Source organism: Nerophis lumbriciformis, linkage group LG19 (genome assembly GCF_033978685.3).
Source record: "Nerophis lumbriciformis linkage group LG19, RoL_Nlum_v2.1, whole genome shotgun sequence".
NCBI lineage: Eukaryota > Metazoa > Chordata > Actinopteri > Syngnathiformes > Syngnathidae > Nerophis > Nerophis lumbriciformis.
The window spans coordinates 33,285,859-33,309,002 of record NC_084566.2 but is presented as its reverse complement, the minus strand read 5'-3'; the positions used below and the strand labels follow the sequence as shown (position 1 = coordinate 33,309,002).

At 40.7% G+C, this 23,144-nt stretch overlaps 1 protein-coding gene across 7 annotated transcripts in view; it reads left to right on the top strand.

The window, feature by feature from the left end:
- Positions 1–23,144, top strand: part of LOC133618481 (receptor-type tyrosine-protein phosphatase mu-like) — a 580,372-nt gene that overhangs the window by 240,657 nt on the left and 316,571 nt on the right. For all 7 annotated transcript variants that reach the window (XM_072915241.1, XM_061978877.2, XM_061978875.2 and 4 more), the window contains exon 7: positions 20,623–20,916. In XM_072915241.1, coding sequence (XP_072771342.1) covers positions 20,623–20,916 — 294 coding nt within the window. The remainder of the gene's footprint in view (positions 1–20,622; positions 20,917–23,144) is intronic.

The window sequence follows — 23,144 nt, the reverse complement described above, 5'->3', positions numbered from 1 at the left end:
ATATATATATATATATATATATATATATATATATATATATATATATATATCCTGAAAATATGCAAACAAAACTGTGTTTAGATAATTGATACTTCAAACTTGCATAAATAAATATTAAGGAATATAACATTGCTTGGCTTCTGAGAGTTTCAAAATGTAATGAATAAAATGCTAAAGTTGTTGATAAACAAGCAATTATTTTAATAATTAAATATGGTCATTTTAAATTAATTATTATGATAATTTAAAATCAATTATTTCAAATATGTTTATTTTAATGTATAATTCTATGGCTGGATGTAATAAGGAGTCACAAAAAAATACAAATAAAAATACAATTAATTTTGATGTTTTTAGCAAAATATAGTAAAAATGTATTTAGTTTTTTTTTTTTTTTAATTAATAAATATATTTATTTTTAGGTAAAATAAACATCCATCCATCCATCCATCTTCTTCCGCTTATCCGAGGTCGGGTCGCGGGGGCAGCAGCCTAAGCAGGGAAGCCCAGACTTCCCTCTCCCCAGCCACTTCGTCCAGCTCTTCCTGTGGGACCCCGAGGCATTCCCAGGCCAGCCGGGAGACATAGTCTTCCCAACGTGTCCTGGGTCTTCCCCGCGGCCTCCTACCGGTCGGACGTGCCCTAAACACCTCCCTAGGGAGGCGTTCGGGTGGCATCCTGACCAGATGCCCGAACCACCTCATCTGGCTCCTCTCGATGTGGAGGAGCAGCGGCTTTACTTTGAGCTCCTCCCGGATGGCAGAGCTTCTCACCCTATCTCTAAGGGAGAGCCCCGCCACCCGGCGGAGGAAACTAATTTCGGCCGCTTGTGCCTGTGATCTTGTCCTTTCGGTCATAACCCAAAGCTCATGACCATAGGTGAGGATGGGAACGTAGATCGACCGGTAAATTGAGAGCTTTGCCTTCCGGCTCAGCTCCTTCTTCACCACAACGGATCGATACAGCGTCCGCATTACTGAAGACGCCGCACCGATCCGCCTGTCGATCTCACGATCCACTCTTCCCTCACTCGTGAACAAGACTCCGAGGTACTTGAACTCCTCCACCCCATAAACATAATAATACAATTTATCTCTAGTCTGGATGATTTAGTTCTTGTCACCCTGTTGTCCTCCCGTCATGAAAAAAGGCTGTCCTCACTCAGGTCCGCATGGAGCTGGAGGGGGCGTGGCTTCCAGCTCCGGCTGAAAATCGGGAGATTTTCGGGAGAATATTTGTCCCGGGAGGTTTTCGGGAGAGGCGCTGAATTTCGGGAGTCTCCCGGAAAATTCGGGAGGGTTGGCAAGTATGATATACCTTGATGTTGCAGAAAAAAGACCATATATTTTTTTAACCGATTTCCAAACTCTAAATGGGTGAATTTTGGCGAATTAAACGCCTTTCTAATATTCGCTCTCGGAGCGATGACGTCACGTTGTGACGTCACACCGGGAAGCAATCCGCCATTTTCTCAAACACCGAGTCAAATCAGCTCTGTTATTTTCCGTTTTTCCGACTGTTTTCCGTACCTTGGAGACATCATGCCTCGTCGGTGTGTTGTCGGAGGGTGTAACAACACGAACAGGGACGGATTCAAGTTGCACCAGTGGCCCAAAGATGTGAAAGTGGCAAGAAATTGGACGTTTGTTCCGCACACTTTATTTTTGAACAGAAATAGTTCATGCACATTCAGGTAAATTCTTCAATATTACAATAGAAAAAATTTTGGCCGGGGGGCCGGGCTGTATATATGCACACTAATTGACTGAAAGAGCATGCACTTGGCGTGATGATGTCATGTTATCGATGGAAAAATGCATTTTTAGACAATATGTTTTGCCTGAGCGGCTAGGAGACCCCGAGAGTAACAAGCGGTTGCCTTGTTGCCTTTCAATTAAAGGGGAACATTATCACCAGACCTATGTAAGCAGAAAAAAGACCATACATTTTTTCAACCGATTTCCGAACTCTAAATGGGTGAATTTTGGCGAATTAAACGCCTTTCTAATATTCGCTCTCGTAGCGGATTGCATCGGGAAGCAATCCGCCATTTTCTCAAACACATCATCGTCGGTGTGTTGTCGGAGGGTGTAACAACACGAACAGGGACGGATTCAAGTTGCACCAGTGGCCCAAAGATGCGACAGTGGCAAGAAATTGGACGAAATTTGTTCAAAATACGAGGGTGTGGGGAAAGCCGACGAAAATGGTCAGTCGTTTGTTCCGCACACTTTACCGACGAAAGCTATGCTACGACAGAGATGGCAAGAATGTGTGGATATCCTGCGACACTCAAAGCAGATGCATTTCCAACGATAAAGTCAAAGAAATCTGCTGCCAGACCCCCATTGAATCTGCCGGAGTGTGTGAGCTATTCAGGGACAAAGGACCTCGGTAGCACGGCAAGCAATGGCGGCAGTTTGTTCCCGCAGACGAGCGAGCTAAACCCCCTGGATGTCTTGGCTCACACCGTCCCGAAGATGATCAAGAGAAGAATATCGACCCTAGCTTCCCTGGCCTGCTTACATCAACTCCAAAACTGGACAGATCAGCTTTCAGGAAAAGAGAGCGGATGAGGGTATGTATACAGAATATATTAATTGATGAAAACTTTATTAATTACTCGCGGTTTTACGTAAATTATTATACATAAAATGTGTTTACCAATAATTTAGCTTAAAAACATTTATTTTTTTCAATCATTCGAGTACATTCGGGTAGTCTTGTGTAATGCAGTATTTTGTGTCTATTTAGGTATGGTTAACCTGAGTGCTGAAATCGTGGAAAAATATATGTTCTTAGCGCGCCTGAAATGGGCTGTCTGCACTCTCAAAGTGCATGTTGTTGCCAAATTGTCATGTCTGTGTAATCATGTTTTGTCTTAGTCATGTTTTGTTTAGTTATTGGACTCTTTAGTTTCTGGCTTTTCACTCCCTTGTCTTGTTTCCATGATTACCCATTAGTTTCACCTGTTCCACGTTTGGACTCATTGTGCACTCTTGTTTATCACCATAGCAACCCATTAGTTTTCACCTGTCACGTCACGCACCTGTTTCACGTTTTGAGTCACGCACCTGTTTTCGTTAATCATGTCTGTAGTATTTAAGTTCAGTGTTTTCAGTTTGTCTTTCTGGTGACATTCCCACATTTATGCTCTGCACATTTCTGACTCTTTTTTCATGTCCATCGTTCACGCTGCTCCTTTTTGTCCATGCCAAGTAAGTTTTGTTTATTAATGCTATAGTCTTTTGGTTTCATAGTTTGTTCTCCGCCACTGTGCGCGCTTTTTGTTTGTACTTTTTTGCTATAGTCTTTTGGTTTCATAGTTTGTTCTCCGCCACTGTGCGCGCTTTTCGTTGGTACTTTATTTTGATATATTAAATAAATCATGTATTTACATTCCCGTCTCGCCCGAGCCAACTTTCTGTTGCCTTCGAGAAAAACTAAACCCCAGGACCAAGTCATGACACAAATGTATTTCATATGCTGTAAACCTAGTTCATAGTTGTTAGTAATTATCTTATCAGACAGCGTTAAGCCGCTGAAATCCGAGTCTGAATCCGAGCTAATGTCGCTATACCTTGCTGTTTGTTTGTGTTGGCATCACTGTGTGACGTCACAGGAAAATGGACGGGTGTTTATAACGATGGTTAAAATCAGGCACTTTGAAGCTTTTTTTAGGGATATTGCGTGATGGGTAAAATTTTGAAAAAAACTTTGAAAAATAAAATAAGCCACTGGGAACTGATTTTTAATGGTTTTAACCCTTCTGAAATTGTGATAATGTTACTCTTTAATCAAATAACCCTACTTTATGAAAATGTACGGAGTCTTGGTAAAATGTCTACTATGAGTGTGTCGTATGGTATTTAGTTCATGTCCAGCACTTTAGTTTTCATTCCATTCTCAGCCAATCGTTGAATCATTCATTTAAAAAACGCATCACAACGTTCTTTTTTTCCCCCAATAACATCATTAAATACTCACTGCAGATTCCATAGGAGTCAACAAACATAAAAAAACATCCCTTACTGTACCATGTCTGCTGTCATTAGGACTGCTAGGATGTTCATATATTCCTGTTTAGATGAATAATGACTCATAATCCTCACGACGAAAAGTGGGTGAACCAAGCGTCTGTTCTCGCCATTCCGGGTCTAAATTGGCTGTCAAAGTGTACCAACTTGTCGGAATACGTCTCCATTCTTCTATTAGGTGAGAGGCGTGATTTATGATCGAGAATGAAGTTTGACGAGCAAGGTAACGAGGAAGCAGCTGATCCGTCGATCACGGCGCCGCTATAAATAGTTTGTCTGCGTTAGCGCTTATAATAACAATATCACAAATACTTGGTTAATATTCAAGTCACGAAAAGTAAATGGAGTATTGTTGGCGCTTTTTGGATGTTTATTTATTGGGTTTTATGGGCGGAATAGAGGACCTCCCATTGGCTCTGCTGTAAGCGGACTTTTATTCACATTAATTTCACTGGGGTGAGTTTTTCCTTGCCCTTATGTGGGCTCTGTACCGAGGATGTCGTTGTGGCTTGTGCAGCCCTTTGAGACACTTGTGATTTAGGGCTATATAAATAAACATTGATTGATTGATTGATAATTTACAAGTTAGAATGCATAAAAACGATAAAACGCATCTGTCGTCATGTCTTTCATAATGTTTGTGCACAATAGGCAAAATTCCCCCCAAAAAGTGCAGTTCCCCTATAATTTGATCCTAGTTGATTTACGTACAGAAATAATGAATATAAGGTTTGTTATTTTGGTTTGTTATCTTGTGATTACTTATAGGACTACAAACAAACGTGTTTATATTGTATGTGATTGTGAGCTTAAAACATGTACAGTTGGGGAAAAATCTAGAAGAATTTGGCGCAAAAGTATTGTCAGTTGTGCCAATATAGTGTAGGCTACCTCTGTAAAAAGTAGAATTACATGTATGATGTAATTCTATTGTTCTATTTCTAACTTTGTTTGGTGTTTCAGCATGGAATATCGTGTTGGACGTGTATCACTACGGAATATTACACAACGTTTGGGGGGCGGGGTTTGGTGGTAGCGGGGGTGTATATTGTATCGTCCCGGAAGAGTTAGTGCTGCAAGGGGTTCTGGGTATTTGTTTTGTTGTGTTTATGTTGTGTTACGGTGCGGACGTTCTCCCGAAATGTGTTTGTCATTCTTGTTTGGTGTGGGTTCACAGTGTGGCGCATATTTGTGACAGTGTTAAAGTTGTTTATACGGCCACCCTCAGTGTGACCTGTATGGCTGTTGACCAAGTATGAATGGCATTCACTTGTGTGTGTGAAAAGCCGTAGATATTATGTGATTGGGCCGACACGCAAAGGCAGTGCCTTTAAGGTTTATTGGCGCTCTGTACTTCTCCCTACGTCTGTGTACCACTCCGTACATCGCCGTTTTCAAAAAGTCATGAATTTAGCTTTTTGAAACCGATACCGATAATTTCCGATATTACATTTTAAAGCATTTAAATTTACTAGAGATTATTATCGGACATCTCTAGTAAATTTAGTAGAATCTAGTGTTGTCCCGATACCAATATTTTTGTACCGGTACCAAAATTATCTCTATACTTTTCGGTACATTTCGGTACTTTTCTAAATAAAGGGGACCACAAAAAAATTGCATTATTGGCTTTATTTTAACAAAAAATCTTAGGGTACATTAAACATATGTTTATTATTGCAAGTTTGTCCTTAAATAAAATAGTGAACATACTAGACAACTTGTCTTTTAGTTGTATGTAAACAAACAAAGGCTCCTAACTTAGCTGCTGACGTATGCAGTAACATATTGTGTTATTTTCCATTCTGTTATTTTGTCAACATTATTAAGGACAAGTGGTAGAAAATGAATTATTAATCTACTTGTTCATTTACTGTTAATATCTGCTTACTTTCTCTTTTAACATGTATTAGCTACATTTCTGTTAAAATGTAATAATCACTTATTCTACCACAAATTTGGGTAGGCGGTATAGTACTGAATATGATTCATTAGTATCGCGGTATTATACTAATACTGGTATACCGTACAACCCTAGTAGAATCTGGCTCAAAAACAACTGCGACAATTTACAGGTTAGCCAAATAAGTTGCCTTTTATGAGAGTATATTTTTTGCCTATTTTTACAATTTGAATGCTTCCAAAATAAGCTTTTACCTATTACAAAAAATGTTGTAATTAGTACAAGAACATTGTACAGAACAACTTTTCATCCAAACAAACTGTTGTTTTTGTCTAATATTTAAGTAGAATGCTGTACTAAAACTAATGCCTAGTATTTACACGTATATTGGGAAAATAAAATGCTCTGACCCCAATATTTCACAATACGTCACAAACTATCCTCCTGAGACTCAGTGTCCTCTGTTTTCTTTTGTGTTTTGCAGAATTTTTTTTATTGTTTTATTGTTTAACTCTTACAAAATAATGTGAAGGATGCTGATTCTCAGATTAACCCTTGGTGTGGTGTTCGGGTCTGTGGGACCCGTTTTCATTTTTTATTAAAAGAAAAATGATACAATTTTAATTAATTTTTCAAACTTAGACTCACTGACTTTGGCTCATTTTCTGTGAAGAACATATTTTAGAATACATATTTAATGACCACACACCATACACCCCCCCTACACATTTTCTATTACATGTTTGGGTCCACTGGACCCGGGACTAATAGAAGTGTGGAAATTGATGTTATGTGTACCACACACACACACACACACACACACACACACACACACACACACACACACACACACACACACACACACACACACACACACACACACAGCAGGCCTAGACAGGAGGAGGACAGAGTGTAGGTACACAGAACATCAGAGGGTCAAATGTGCGACAAAATGAGAGCAGACAGTGTTGACAAACAATGTTGCAACCTTGTGTGGGAACCACAGGTGCAGAAACACAGAAGAAGAATCCCTGTGGGATGCAGAAACTGGCAAGAGAAATTTTCCGTGCAACGTCCATATTGTTGCTACTCAGCCAGCGTTTGTGGGTCTGATGGACCCGTTGCATTTTGTGGCTTTTAATGCCTCACAATCAAACACTTTTATGTTAAAATACTGAACAGGATTTTATTGGGATAAGGTAAACATCTGTTCAGTATTTTAACATAAAAGTGTTGATTGTGAGGCATTAAAAGCCACAAAATGCAACAGGTCCATCAGACCCACAAACACTAATGAGTAACAACAATATGAACATTACACAAGGGTTAATATAAACATTTAGCACATGTCCAACATCTTTGTGGAGTTCTTTTTGCAGTCAGCTGTCTTCCAGTCAGAACATATAGTGCTTCTATTCTTGAGGACGCCATCGCCATTGTTTATTTTAACACCTACAGACTCATTTGTTCATTTTGGCTTGCCGGCTCGGCCGAGGAGGACACAGCTGTCCTTGGTACGTTTGGCTCGCGCAGTCAACAACGCGACAGCAGCTGCTCGCCGACCCCTGCGGTCGGCAACTCTACGTGGCTCCAACCGCCGTTGTGGGGCCACGCAGTAGAGTTCCGGGGTCCTGGCGGCAGAAGGACATGTTAATACCCCGCAGTGTGCCAGCACTAGGATCTAAATCAGCGTGAATTTTTTGATTTTCAACATGCAATGGCTGCTCGGCACAGGCTTAGTGCACCTACTGGAGGTGTTGCATTACCGAGGGCTGATGCTTCTTTTGTGTGGCCGCCACTACTCCAAATCAAAATGTCACTTTCATTTCTTAAACGCACTGTACTGTCGGAGAGCTTATTAACTTCCTGTTGACAACCAAACCCCACACTTATTGCATCAAAGTAATCAGAACACATTAAATGCAGTCTTGTTTTTGAGGTATCTTGCCAAGTTGTCCTAATAGTCATGCATTGAGTCAACGGTGAGAAATTCTGCAGTTCATTTGGCCGTGTGCAACGCAAGCTGCCACTGCTAAATGTAAGAAAATGTGGACAACAAAACCTGTTAACAGCCCATATTGACTCTCTTTTTTTTTGTTTGAAAATGTTATAAATTCATTATTTCTAATGTAGCTCACAGAACTTTCCTCCAGAATGTCTTATCTTTGTCCATGCACTGCAAAAACTGAAATCTAAGTAAGATTAAATATTAGGGATGTCCGATAATGGCTTTTTGCCGATATCCGATATTCCGATATTGTCCAACTCTTTAATTACCGATACCGATATCAACCGATATATACAGTAGTGGAATTAACACATTATTATGCCTAATTTGGGCAACCAGGTATGGTGAAGATAAGGTCCTTTTTTACAAAATTAATAAACTAAAATAAGATAAATAAATTAAAACAATTTTCTTGAATAAAAAAGAAAGTAAAACAATATAAAAACAGTTACATAGAAACTAGTAATTAATGAAAATTAGTAAAATTAACTGTTAAAGGTTAGTACACAATCATGTGTGCTTACGGACTTTATCCCTTGCAGACTGTATTGATATATATTGATATATAATGTAGGAACCAGAATATTAATAACAGAAAGAAACAACCCTTTTGTGTGAATGAGTGTAAATGGGGGAGGAAGGTTTTTTGGGTTGGTGCACTAATTGTAAGTGTATCTTGTGTTTTTTATGTTGATTTAATAAAAACAAAACAAAAGAAAAACCTAGACCGATAATAAAAAACCTGATACCGATAATTTCCGATATTCCATTTTAAAGCATTTATCTCTATTAAATATCTCAAATAAGGGTGATATTTGCTTATTTTCTGTCTGATAAGATCATTCTTCTCACTAAGCAGATTCTATGTTAGAGTGTTTTACTTGTTTTAAGGGTTTTGGTCCTAAATGATCTCAGTAAGATATTACAGCTTGTTGCTGAGATTTGATGACCTATATTGAGTAAAACATGCTTGAAACTAGAATATCAACTGTTGCAAAGTTGTGTCATCAACACTCACAAGTATACAACTACTTTTTTTACTTACTTCAAGCATGAGAAAAAAATCATGATGCCGAGCGCATATCATTATGTCAAGATAATGGCACTAGCACAGTGGTTCTTAACCTTATTGGAGGTACCGAACCCCACCAGTTTTATATGCGCATTCACCGAACCCTTCTCTAGTGAAAAATAAAATGTTGGGTTTTTTTCAAATTCAAGACAAAGTTATATGTTTTTGGTAACACTTTAGTATGGGGAACATATTCTAAGTAACAAAGACTTAATTTAGAGTTTTTTGGACACTAGGGCAGGGGACGGCAACCCGCGGCTCTAGAGCCGCATTCTTTAGCGCCGCCTTAGTGGCTCTCTGGAGCTTTTAAAAAAATGTATGAAAAATGGAAAAAGATGAGGGGGAAAAAAAAAAAAATTGTTTTAATATGGTTTCTGTAGGAAGACAAACATGACACAAACCTCCCTAATTGTTATAAAGCACACTGTTTATATTAAACATGCTTCACTGATTCGAGTATTTGGCGAGCGCCGTTTTGTCCTACTAATTTTGGCGGTCCTTGAACTCACCGTAGTTTGTTTACATATATAACTTTCTAAGACGTGTTTTATGCCACTTCTTTTTCTGTCTCATTTTGTCCACCAAACTTTTAACGTTGTGCATGAATGCACAAAGGTGAGATTTGTTTATGTTATTGACTTGTGTGGAGTGCTAATCAGACATATTTGGTCACTGCATGACTGCAAGCTAATCGATGCTAACATGCTATTTAGGCTAGCTATATGTACATATTGCATCATTATGCCTCATTTGTAGCTATATTTGTGGTCATTTAGTTTCCTTTAAGTCCTCTTAATTCAATTTATATCTCAAGACACACTATCTGTATGTAATATGGCTTTTAATTTTTTTAATTTTTGCGGCTCCAGACAGATTTGTTTTTGTATTTTTGGTCCAATATGGCTCTTTCAACATTTTGGGTTGCCGACCCCTGGACTAGGGGAACATATTCTAAGTAACAAAGACTTAATTTAGAGTTATTTGGTTAGGGTTAGGGGGTTAGGGCCAGGGTTAGTGCCAGGGTTAGAGGGTTAGGGTTATAATAAGGCCATGCCGAATAAAGCATTAATAAGTACTTAATAATGACTAGTTAAGAGCCAATATGTTACTAATTTGCATGTTAATAAGCAACTAATTAATGGTGAATATGTTCCCCATACTAAAGTGTTACCATATTTTTTTACTGGTGCACAAAATGAACCGTGCATGAACATCACCTTGTTCAAAGAACAAAACCAACACAGTGCATAAACTCACAACAAATTACACACCTGCAAATCAGTCTGACTTCTGCTGTTGCCGTATCCGTAATACGCCGATAGGGAAAAGTTTTTATTTACACGATGAGTCGGGTGTCTTGACCGCCGCCGAACCCCTGAGCCCGACTCACCGAACCCCTAGGGTTCGATCGAACACAGGTTAAGAACCACTGCACTAGCATTTACTTAATTTAAGAATATTTTTCAACATACTGAGCAAAAAGGTCGACTTTTTTTTTTCTACCAAGAAAAGTGCACTTGTTATTAGTAAGAATATACTTATTTTAAGGTATTTTTGGGTTCATTGAGGTTAGCTCATTTTACTTGTTTTGGAAAGTCTTGACAAGCCGAATTTTCTTGTTCTATTGGCAGATAATTTTGCTTAGTTCAAATAAAATACCCCTCATTTTTGTATTTTTTTTCTTGTTTTTGAACACTGTTTTTTTGCAGTGTGTGATTTTAAAATGTAGCTCTTTGGCCACAATGCCCAGCAATATGGTGAGGCCTTTAATCCCATGAACGCCATTCCTACAGTCAAGCATGGTGGTGGTAGTATTATGCTCTGGGCCTGTTTTGCTGCCAATGGAACTGGTGCTTTACAGAGAGTAAATGGGACGATGAAAAAGGAGGTTTACCTCCCAATTCTTCAGGACAACCTAAAATCATCAGCCCGGAGGTTGGGTCTTGGGCGCAGTTGGGTGTTCCAACAGGACAATGACCCCAAACACACGTCAAAAGTGGTAAAAGAATGGCTAAATCAGGCTAGAATTAAGGTTTTAGAATGGCCTTCCCAAAGTTCTTACTTTAAACATGTGGACAATGCTGAAGAAACAATGCTGAACTGCACCAATTTTGTCAAGAGGAGTGGTTAAATAATTCAAGCAGAAGCTTGTGGATGGCTACCAAAAGTGCCTTATTGCAGTGAAACTTGCCAAGGAACATGTAAGCAAATATTAACATTGCTGCATGTAAAGCAGTGTTTTTCAACCTTTTTTGAGCCAAGGCAAATTTTTTGCGTTGATAAAATGCGGAGGCACACCACCAGCAGAAATCATTAAAAAACGAAACTCCGTTGACAGTAAAAAGTCGCAATTGTTGGATACGACTTTAAACCATAACCAAGCATGCATCACTATAGCTCTTGTCTCAAAGTAGGTGTACTGTCATGACCTGTCACATCACACCCTGACTTATTTTGAGTTTTTTGCTGTTTTCCTGTGTGTAGTGTTTTACTTCTTGTCTTGCGCTCCTATTTTGGTGGCTTTTCCCATTTTGTTGGTATTTTCCTGTAGCAGTTTCATGTCTTCCTTTGAGCGATATTTCCCGTATCTACTTTGTTTTAGCATTCAAGACCATTTCAGTTGCTTTTTATCCTTCTTTGTGGGGACATTGTTGATTGTCATGTCATGTTCGGATGTACATTGTGGACACCGTCTTTGCTCCGCAGTAAGTCTTTGCTGTCGTCCAGCATTCTGTTTTTGTTTACTTTGTAGCCAGTTCAGTTTGAGTTTGGTTCTGCATAGCCTTCCCTAAGCTTCAATGCCTTTTCTTAGGGGCACTCACCTTTTTGTTTATTTTTGGTTTAAGCATTAGATACCTTTTTACCTGCACACTGCCTCCCGCTGTTTCTTACATCTACAAAGCAATTAGCTACCGGCTGCCACTTACTGATATGGAAGAGTATTACATGGTTACTCTGCCGAGCTGTAGACAGCACCGACACTCAACAACAACACATCATTTGCAGACTAGAATTACCGGTTTGCAAAAAACATTTTTAACTCAAATAGGTGAAACTACATAATCTCCCACGGCACACCAGACTAAATACTTGCCAACCTTGAGACCTCCGATTTCGGGAGGTGGGGTGCGGGGGCGGGGGGCGTGGTTGGGGGCGTGGTTAAGAGGGGAGGAGTATATTTACAGCTAGAATTCACCAAGTCAAGTATTTCATCCATCCATCCATCCATCCATTTTCTACCGCTTATTCCCTTTGGGGTCGTGGGGGGCGCTGGAACCTATCTCAGCTACAATCGGGCGGAAGGCGGGGTACACCCTGGACAAGTCGCCACCTCATCGCAGGGCCAACACAGATAGACAGACAACATTCACACTCACATTCACACACTAAGGCCAATTTAGTGTTGCCAATCAACTTATCCCCAGGTGCATGTCTTTGGAGGTGGGAGGAAGCCGGAGTACCCGGAGGGAACCCACGCAGTCACGGGGAGAACATGCAAACTCCACACAGAAAGATCCCGAGCCCGGGATTGAACCCAGGACTACTCAGGACCTTCGTATTGTGAGGCAGATGCACTAACCCCTCTTCCACCGTGAAGCCCTCAAGTATTTCATATATATATATATATATATATATATATATATATATATAAATAAATATTTGAATTTCAGTGTTCATTTATTTACACACATAACACTCATCTACTCATTGTTGAGTTAAGGGTTGAATTGTCCATCCTTGTTCTATTCTCTGTCACTATTTTTCGAACCATGCTGAACACCCTCTCTGATTATGCATTGCTGTGTGGCACGCACAAAAGTGCTTTCATCAAATGCACTAGATGGCAGTATTGTCCTGTTTAAGAGTGTCACAACATTGCTGTTTACGGCAGACGGACTGCTTTACGGTAGACGAAAACGTGACTGCTGTTGTTGTGTGTTGTTACCGCGCTGGGAGGACGTTAATGAAACTGCCTAACATTAAACCCACATAAGAAACCAAGAACTCTCCCTCCATCATTCTACAGTTATCACGTGATTGGGCAGGTACGCTGTTTATATTGTGGGTTAGTGGACTGAATTTCGGGAGATTTTCGGGGAAAAATTTGTCCCGGGAGCTTTTCGGGAGAGCCTCTGTATTTCGGGAGTCTCCCGGAAAATCCGGGGAGGGTTGGCAAGTATGCCAGACTGTATCTCACGGCACACTAGTGTCACATTTTCAGTAGACCCATAATAAATTCATAAAAGAACCAAACTTCATGAATGTTTTTTGTGACCAACAAGTATGTGCTCCAATCACTCTATCACAAAAAATTAAGAGTTTATTGGAAACTTAGGACAGCCATGACATTATGTTCTTTACAAGTGTATTAGGGATGAACAATGAATTTAAAACCAAGTGACATACTGGCACAGTGGGGATTCAAACTGACAGCCCTTCACCACATTTGAACCCCTTATCCAAAATGTCTGGGAATAAATCTCTCATCTTGGTCTCCACGCCACTAAAGATGAGACGTAAACTCAGATGAACTATGTTAAAGACGAGTCATCCTAAAAATCTATCAAAACAAGTCAAAGATGTCGGCGCCTCCAACTGTCTTCATCCAGAAGGAGGCTTGCTGGATTAGTCGGTTCGCTTTAGGTGATGTTTGACAGCCGGGATTAGAGGGAGTTTAGGGACCTGAAGCGACCAGGGCCACTGTACGCTAACCATCTGTGCTAACCAAGCGGGCTTCCATGGCAACCCAATGAGAGGCTGCCGGGCAACCAATGGCGGCGTTTTGTTACCAGCGTGTGTGAGCTCATTATAGGATCTTCCAGAATGTTAACAATGTAAGTGATGAGGGGCCATTGCCGAGCAGGCCGGCTTTGTTATAAATGTTTGGTTTCATCACATTTTTAAATGCTAATGCAAAATAACCCAGACAGCATTAAAGAATTTCTTATTGGTATTGTGAAAGAAGACCTTTTCATTGTCCCCCCCAAAAAAAGCTTTTCAATTTGATTAACATGGTTAATAATTCACACTTGAAGAAATCATGTTCTGAATGACAACACTCTCATAACAGAGTAGTTTGCGGGTTATTTAGAGCCAACAAAAAACATTTCTTAACCGTTGCAAAAGCCCCACACCGCAAAAAGTCAGTGTTCAGAAACAAGAAAAAAAAAAAAAAAAAAGAGGGGTATTTTATTTGAATTAAGCAAAATTATCTGCCAATAGAACAAGAAAGTACAATTAGCTACCGTATTTTCCGCACTATTAGCCGCACCTAAAAACCACAAATTTACTCAAAAGCTGACAGTGCGGCTTATAACCCGGTGCGCTTTATATATGGATTAATATTAAGATTCATTTTCATAAAGTTTAGGTCTCGCAACTACGGTAAACAGCCGCCATCTTTTTTCCCCGTAGAACAGGAAGCGCTTCTTCTTCTACGCAAGCAACCGCCAAGGTAAGCACCCGCCCCCATAGAAGAGGAAGCGCTTCTTCTTCTACTGTAAGCAACCACCCGCCCCCGTAGAAGAAGAAGAAGCGCGCGGATATTACGTTTCATTTCCTTTGTGTGTTTACATCTGTAAAGACCACAAAATGGCTCCTACTAAGCGACAGGTTTCCGGTTCATGAAAAGACGCAATCTCTCCATCCGCACACGGACTACTATTTCACAGCAACTGCCTAAAGACTTTCAAGAAAAGCTGGCTACTTTCCGTGCATATTGTAAAAACAAAGATAGCTGAAAAAAAGATCCGGCCAGAGAACATTATCAACATGGACGAGGTTCCACTGACTTTTGATATTCCTGTAAACCGCACTGTGGATACAACGGGAGCACGTACGGTGAATATTCGCACCACAGGGAATGAGAAGTCATCCTTCACTGTGGTTCTAGCTTGCCATGCTAATGGCCAGAAACTTCCATCCATGGTGATATTCAAAAGGAAGACCTTGCCAAAAGAGACCTTTCCAGCCGGCGTCATCATTAAAGGTAACTCGAAGGGATGGATGGATGAAGAAAAGGTGAGCGAGTGGTTAAGGGAAGTTTACGCGAAGAGGCCGGGTGGCTTTTTTCACGCAGCTCCGTCCATGTTGATATACGACTCCATGCGCGCCCACATCACGCTGGTTTTTAATATATTATTAAAGTTTGACTGACCTATCTGACTGTTTTTTTGACATTCCCTTTAGCGCAGTTAGATGCGGCTTATAACACGGGGCGGCTTATAGGTGGACAAAGTTTTGAAATATGCCGTTCATTGAAGGCGCGGCTTATAACCCAGGGCGGCTTATGGTGCGGAAAATACGGTAACCTCAATGTACCCCAAAAATACCTTAAAATAAGTATATTCTCACTAATAACAAGTGCACTTTTCTTGGTAGAAAAAAAAGAGACCTTTTTGCTCAGTATGTTGAAAAATATTCTTAAATTAAGTAAATGCTAGTGCCATTATCTTGACATAATGATATGAGCTCGGCATTACATTTCTTGAAACCAGCAAATTTACACTAAAAACTAGTTTATTTTTCTTAATGGAAAGACCACAAGGCAACCGCTTGTTACTCTCGGGGTCTCCTAGCCACTCAGGCAAATCATATTGTCTAAAAAAGCATTTTTCCATCGATAACATGACATCATCGCGCCAAGTGCGTACTTTTTCAGTCAATTAGTGCGCATATATACATACATAATTTTTTTTTTTTTGTAATTTTGAAGAATTTATCTGAATGTGCATGAACTATTTCTGTTCAAAATAGTTTGAAATGTTAAATGTTTAAATATTAACTGTCAGTTTACTGTATTGTTCCAACTGTACTACTATATGAGTACGTTTTTTCTATTGTTTCATTGAAAATAAAACAGCAAAGTCCATTTGGCTGTCATCTGTTTTAATTATGAGACAAAGTCATGATTTTTTTTTTCATACAATTATTACTTTAAAAAAGTAGTTTTATACTTGTGAGTGTTGATGACACAGCTTTGCAACAGTTGATATTTGTCATGTCTGTGTTGATCATGTTTTTGTTTGGCCATGTGCTGTTTGTTTTTTGGACACTTTCTTAGTTCCTGGTTGTTCACGCCCTTGTTTTGTTTCCATAGCAACCCATTAGTTTTCACCTGTCATGTCACGCACCTGTTTCACGTTTTGAGTCACACACCTGTTGTTAATCATGTCTGTGTTATTCATACTGGATTTTCCGGGAGACTCCCGAAATTCAGCGCCTCTCCCGAAAACATCCCGGGACAAATTTTCTCCCGAAAATCTCCCAAAATTCAGGCGGACCTGAGTGACGTGTCGACAGCCTGTTTTCACGTCCGCTTTCCCACAATATAAACGGCGTGCCTGCCCAATCACGTTATAACTGTAGAATGATGGAGGGCGAGTTCTTGGTTTCTTATGTGGGTTTATTGTTAGGCAGTTTCATTAACGTCCTCCCAGCGCGGCAACAACACACAACTACAGCAGTCATGTTTTCGTCTACCGTAAAGCAGTTCGTCTGCCATAAACAGCAATGTTGTGACACTATTATACAGGACAATACTGCCATCTACTGTACATGCATAAGTGACTAACATCTACGGCTTTTAGAGAGTGCAGAGCACAACAGCGCACACAACAAGGAGACGAAGCAGAATGCATCATCAGAGAGGGTGTTCAGCATGGTTAGAAAAATAGTGACAGAGAATAGAACAAGGATGGACAATTCAACCCTTAACTCAACAATGAGTAGATGAGTGTTATGTGTGTGTATATGTGTAAATAAATGAACACTGAAATTCAAGTATTTCTCTTTTATATATATATATATATATATATATATATATATATATATATATATATATATATATATATATATATATATATATATGAAATACTTGACTTGGTGAATTCTAGCTGTAAATATACTCTTCCCCTCTAAACCACGCCCCCCCCCCACCACCTCCCGAAATCGGAGGTCTCAAGGTTGGCAAGTGTGGTGTTATTTAAGTTTTTCATTTTCTGTTGGTCAGTCTGGCGACATCACATTTATGCTCTGCACACTTTATGATCACTCTTCTTCATGTCATGTTCACAGTTCCATGCCAAGTAAGTTTTTGTTTCTTGTTCATAGTTTTCCGCCTTTGTGCGCGCCTTTTGTTTTCATAGCCAAGTTGTTTTACCTCCGCTGTGAGCGCCTTTTGTTTATACCTTTTTGAGTTTAAATATTAAACATGTACTCACACTCACATCTTGTCCGCGCCAATTTTCCGTTGCCTTCCGGAAAAACAAATCCCAAGGACCAAGTCCTGACAATATTCTAGTTTCAAGCATGTTTTACTCAATATAGGTCATCAAATCTCAGCAACAAGCTGTAATATCTTACTGAGATCATTTAGGACCAAGTGTACACTGCAAAAACTGAAATCTAAGTAAGATGAAATATCTCAAATAAGGGTGATATTTGCTTATTTTCTGTCTGATAAGATAATTCTTCTCACGAAGCAGATTTTATGTTAGAGTGTTTTACTTGTTATATATATATATATATATATATATATATATATATATATATATATATATATATATATATATGTCGCGCACTAATTGACTGAAAGAGCACTCATTTGGCGCGATGATGTCATGTTATCGATGGGAAAATGCATTTTTAGAAAATATGATTTTCCTGAGCGTCTAGGAGACCCCGAGAGTAACAAGCGGTTGCCTTGTTGCCTTTTCATTAAGAGAAATAAACTATTTTTTGCTGGTTTCAAGAAATGTAATGCCGAGCGCATATCATTATGTCAAGATAATGGCACTAGCCTTTAAGAAATTTAAGAATTTTTTTCAACATATTGAGAAAAAAAGTTTTTTTTTTCTACCAAGAAAAGTGCACTTGTTATTAGTGAGAATATACTAATTTTCAGGTATTTTTGGGTTCATTGAGGTTTGCTCATTTTACTTGTTTTGGAAAGTCTTGACAAGCCAAATGTTCTTGTTCTATTGGCAGATTATTTTGCTTAGTTCAAATCAAATATCCCTCATTTTTTGTTTTGTTTTTTCGTAATTGTTGCTATGGTAACTGCTCCATGACGATAGTATCGATAACCACATGCTATACATCCACATAACCCAAGGAATGTCAGCGAAAAGCTCAGCAAAACCAATTTTTATCACCGCCAATGTCAGAGTGAACCCCGTAAGAGCCGACCAAAACATACTGGCTATCTTTGACTTAGCTATAAAGCTAGAGACATAACTTCATAAAATAGAAATGTGATAGAAATGTTTCATCCCTAGAACTACAACGCTGACGTAAAATTGCAAGAATCTTTTGTTTCTTCGGCGATGACAAAACCTGATCTTGACATTTTGAGAAGCCTCAATAAGCCAGAAATGGCACACGGTTTAAGTGAGATTAGAAAAATATTGAAGAAAAGGTCATTGTCATGTGTTTTTATAGCCATCCAAAAATATACATTTCCTTACAGTATGTTGAGTAAGTAATGAGTTCTGTAAGGCACACTATTTCATAAAGTTGGATAATTAGTATTTACAATAGCTGATTGATTAAATAGTGATGGTAATCACACGGACGCTTATTGACCTAAACGTGTGTGCTCAGTTGCTCATTATGAATGATCATTATTTAAACTTCACATTTCAATCCAAACTTTATTGTTAGGAACGTTTTAAAGTAGATTTTTTTTGCTGCTTACAAGGGCAAAACTAATAGAAACATGTCTTAGTTCAAGTGCCGACGGAACTGACTCTGTACTTATGTTGATGTTGTCATTAATTGCTCATTATGAATGATCATTATTGATCATTATGAATGATCTCATCCGCCCGGAGTTCCTTAAGGCTCTGGATGCTGTGGGGCTGTCTTGGTTGACAAGACTCTGCAACATCGCGTGGACATCGGGGGCGGTACCTCTGGATTGGCAGACTGGGGTGGTGGTTCCTCTCTTTAAGAAGTTGGAACCGGAGGGTGTTTTCCAACTATCGTGGGATCACACTCCTCAGCCTTCCCGGTAAGGTCTATTCAGGTGTACTGGAGAGGAGGCTACGCCGGATAGTCGAACCTCGGATTCAGGAGGAACAGTGTGGTTTTCGTCCTGGTCGTGGAACTGTGGACCAGCTCTATACTCTCGGCAGGGTCCTTGAGGGTGCATGGGAGTTTGCCCATGTGCTTTGTGGACTTGGAGAAGGCATTTGACCGTGTACCCCGGGAAGTCCTGTGGGGAGTGCTCAGAGAGTATGGGGTTCCGGACTGTCTTATTGTGGCGGTTCGCTCCCTGTATGATCAGTGTCAGAGCTTGGTCCGCATCGCCGGCAGTAAGTCGGACCCGTTTCCAGTGAGGGTTGGACTACGCCAAGGCTGCCCTTTGTCACCGATTCTGTTCATAACCTTTATGGACATAATTTCTAGGCGCAGTCAAGGCGTTGAGGGTATCTGGTTTGGTGGCTGCAGGATTAGGTCTCTGCTATTTGCAGATGATGTGGTCCTGATGGCTTCATCTGGCCAAGATCTTCAGCTCTCACTGGATCGGTTCGCAGCCGAGTGTGAAGCGACTGGGATGGGAATCAGCACCTCCAAGTCTGAGTCCATGGTTCTTGCCCGGAAAAGGGTGGAGTGTCATTTCCGGGTTGGGGAGGAGATCTTGCCCAAAGTGGAGGAGTTCAAGTACCTCGGAGTCTTGTTCGCGAGTGAAGGAAGAGTGGATCGTGAGATCGACAGGCGGATCGGTGCGGCGTCTTCAGTAATGCGGACGCTGTATCGATCTGTTGTGGTGAAGAAGGAGCTGAGCCGGAAGGCAAAGCTCTCGATTAACCGGTCGATCTACGTTCCCATCCTCACCTATGGTCATGAGCTTTGGGTCCTGACCGAAAGGACAAGATCACGGTTACAAGCGGCCGAAATTAGTTACCTCCGCCGGGTGGCGGGGCTCTCCCTTAGAGATAGGGTGAGAAGCTCTGTCATCCGGGAGGAGCTCAAAGTAAAGCCGCTGCTCCTCCACATGGAGAGGAGCCAGATGAGGTGGTTCGGGCATCTGGTCAGGATGCCACCCGAACGCCTCCCTAGGGAGGTGTTTCAGGCACGTCCGACCGGTAGGAGGCCACGGGGAAGACCCAGGACACGTTGGGAAGACTATCTCTCCCGGCTGGCCTGGGAACGCCTCGGGATCCCCCGGGAGGAGCTGGACGAAGTGGCTGGGGAGAGGGAAGTCTGGGCTGCTGCCCCGACCTCGGATAAGTGGAAGAAGATGGATGGATGGATGGATGGATGAATGATCGTTATTTAAACTTCACATTTCAATCCAAACTTTATTGTTAGGAATGTTTTAAAGTAGATTTTTTTTGCTGCTTACAAGGGCAAAACTAATAGAAACATGTCTTAGTACAAGTGCCGACGGAACTGACTCTGTACTTATGTTGATGTTGAGTCATTATTGCTTTGCCGAAAATGTCTCTGTTATCAAAAGAGCGCATGGCCTTGCAGTCTCTTTCAAAACATGGTTTGGAAGCGGCGCGGTCCAAAAAAAAATGTAATTTTTAATAGAACGTTCTATTTTGTCAGCTTCGTCTGATTATTAAATACCTGAAATTGTTTGCCTCCTCAGAGCCTCCAGTACCCATCGCGCCGCCCCAGCTGACGGCGGTCGGCGCCACCTACCTGTGGATCCAGCTCAACGCTAATTCCATCAATGGTGACGGCCCCATCGTGGACCGAGAGGTGGAGTACCGCACGGTGTCGGGCAGCATGTACGACCTGCAGCCCGTGGACAAGACCACCCACAAGATCGGCCATCTGGACCCGGACACCGAGTACGAGATCAGCGTTCTGCTAACCAGGCCCTTGGAGGGCGGCACCGGGTCGCCTGGACCACCGCTTAGGGCCCGAACCCGATGTGCTGGTGAGTACATCATTAACCTTGACATAAAGTGTATTTATTCTTTTTTAGGCAATGTTTTAAGTCACCTTATAACATTCCTAAACAAGTTAACCACCACAGAGGACAAAAAGCGACGAACAATGGGAAACCGGGCTTTCTGCTCCGCCGCTCCCAGTCTGTGGAACACTCTCCCTGACCACCTGAGGGTACCACAGACTATGGATGCTTTTAAAAAAGGCTTCAAAACCCTTCTTTTTTTTTCCCAAAAAAAAAGCCTTTTCTTTAGATATATGCATACTAGTTTTAGCTATTTTGCTGTTCTAGTTTTAATTGTTTTTTCTTTTTTATATCTTTTTATTTTATATATATATATATATATATATTTTAATACACTGTAGCATTTTGAGGTTGTTTACTCAATGTAAAGTGCTTTTTACAAATAAAATCTATTATTATTATTATTATTATTATTATTAATGTTGAAAAACGTACCTTTAGGACAGAGGTGCCCATTACAGCGTAGCTCGGTTGGTAGAGCGGCCGTGCCAGCAACCTGAGGGTTCTAGGTTCGATCCTCGCTTCTGCCATCCTAGTCACAGCTGTTGTGTCCTTGGGCAAGACACTTCACCCACTTGCTCCCAGTACCACCTACACTGGTTTAAAAATGTAACTTAGAGCAGTCTTTTTCAACCACTGTGCCGCGGCACACTAGTGTGCCGTGAGATGCAGTCTGGTGTGCCCTGGGAGATGATCTAATTTCAACTATTTGGGTTAAAAATATTTTTTGCAAACCAGTAATTATAGTCTGCAAATGATGTGTTGTTGTTGAGTGTCGGTGCTGTCTAGAGCTTGGCAGAGTAACCATGTAATACTGTTCCATATCAGTAGGTGGCAGCCGGTAGCTAATTGCTTTGTAGATGTCGGAAACAGCGGGAGGCAGCGTGCAGGTAAAAAGGTGTCTAATGCTTAAACCAAAAATAAACAAAAGGTGAGTGCACCTAAGAAAAGGCATTGAAGCATAGGGAAGGCTATGCAGAACGAAACTAAAACGAAACTGGCTACAAAGTAAACAAAAACAGAATGCTGGACGACAGCAAAGACTTACTGTGGAGCAAAGACGGCGTCCACAATGTACGTCCGAACATGACATGACAATCAGCAATGTCCCCACAAAGATGGATAAAAACAACTGAAATATTCTTGATTGCTAAAACAAAGTAGATGCGGGAAATATCGCTCAAAGGAAAACATGAAACTGCTATAAGAAAATACCAAAAAAAGAGAAAAAGCCACCAAAATAGGAGCGCAAGACAAGAACTAAAACACTACATACAGGAAAACAGCAAAAAAGTCCAAATAAGTCACGGCGTGATGTGACAGGTGGTGACAGTACACCTACTTTGAGACAAGAGCTATACTGATGCATGCTTGGTTATGCTTTAAAGTCATTTCCAACAATTGCGACGACTTTTTACTGTCAACTGAGTTCTTTTTTTAATGATTTCTGCTGGTGGTGTGCCTCCGGATTATTTCAACGCAAAAAATGTGCCTTGGCTCAAAAAAGGTTGAAAAACACTGACTTGGAGAATGCGTTTCACTATGTAAAGCGCTTTGAGTCACTAGAGAAAAGCCCAGAATGCTTGCGCACTCAAGCTTACAAGCTACGGAGTTTGCCGCCAATGTGTTTCTTGTAAAGTGTAAAAAAAGTATGGAAGCTGGGCAAATAAAATGCTAAAAACCAACATCTTTCATGTGGTATTTCTATAAAAATGGGACCCATTGCCTCCCTGCTTGGCACTTGGAATTGGGGGTTAAATCACCAAATGATTCCCGAGCGCGGCCATCGCTGCTGCTCACTGCTCCCCTCACCTCCAAGGGGGTGAACATGGGGATGGGTCAAATGCAGAGGACAATGTCACCACACCTAGTGTGTGTGAGACTATTGTTAGGACTATATCTTTCAAGGCCTACTGAAACCCACTACTACCGACCACGCAGTCTGATAGTTTACATATCAATGATGACATCTTAACATTGCAACACATGCCAATACGGCCGGGTTAGCTTACTAAACTGCAATTTTAAATTTCGCGCAAAATATCCTGCTGAAAACGTCTCGGTATGATGACGTCAGCGCGTGACGTCACGGATTGTAGAGGACATTTTGGGACAGCATGGTGGCCAGCTATTAAGTCGTCTGTTTTCATCGCAAAATTCCACAGTATTCTGGACATCTGTGTTGGTGAATC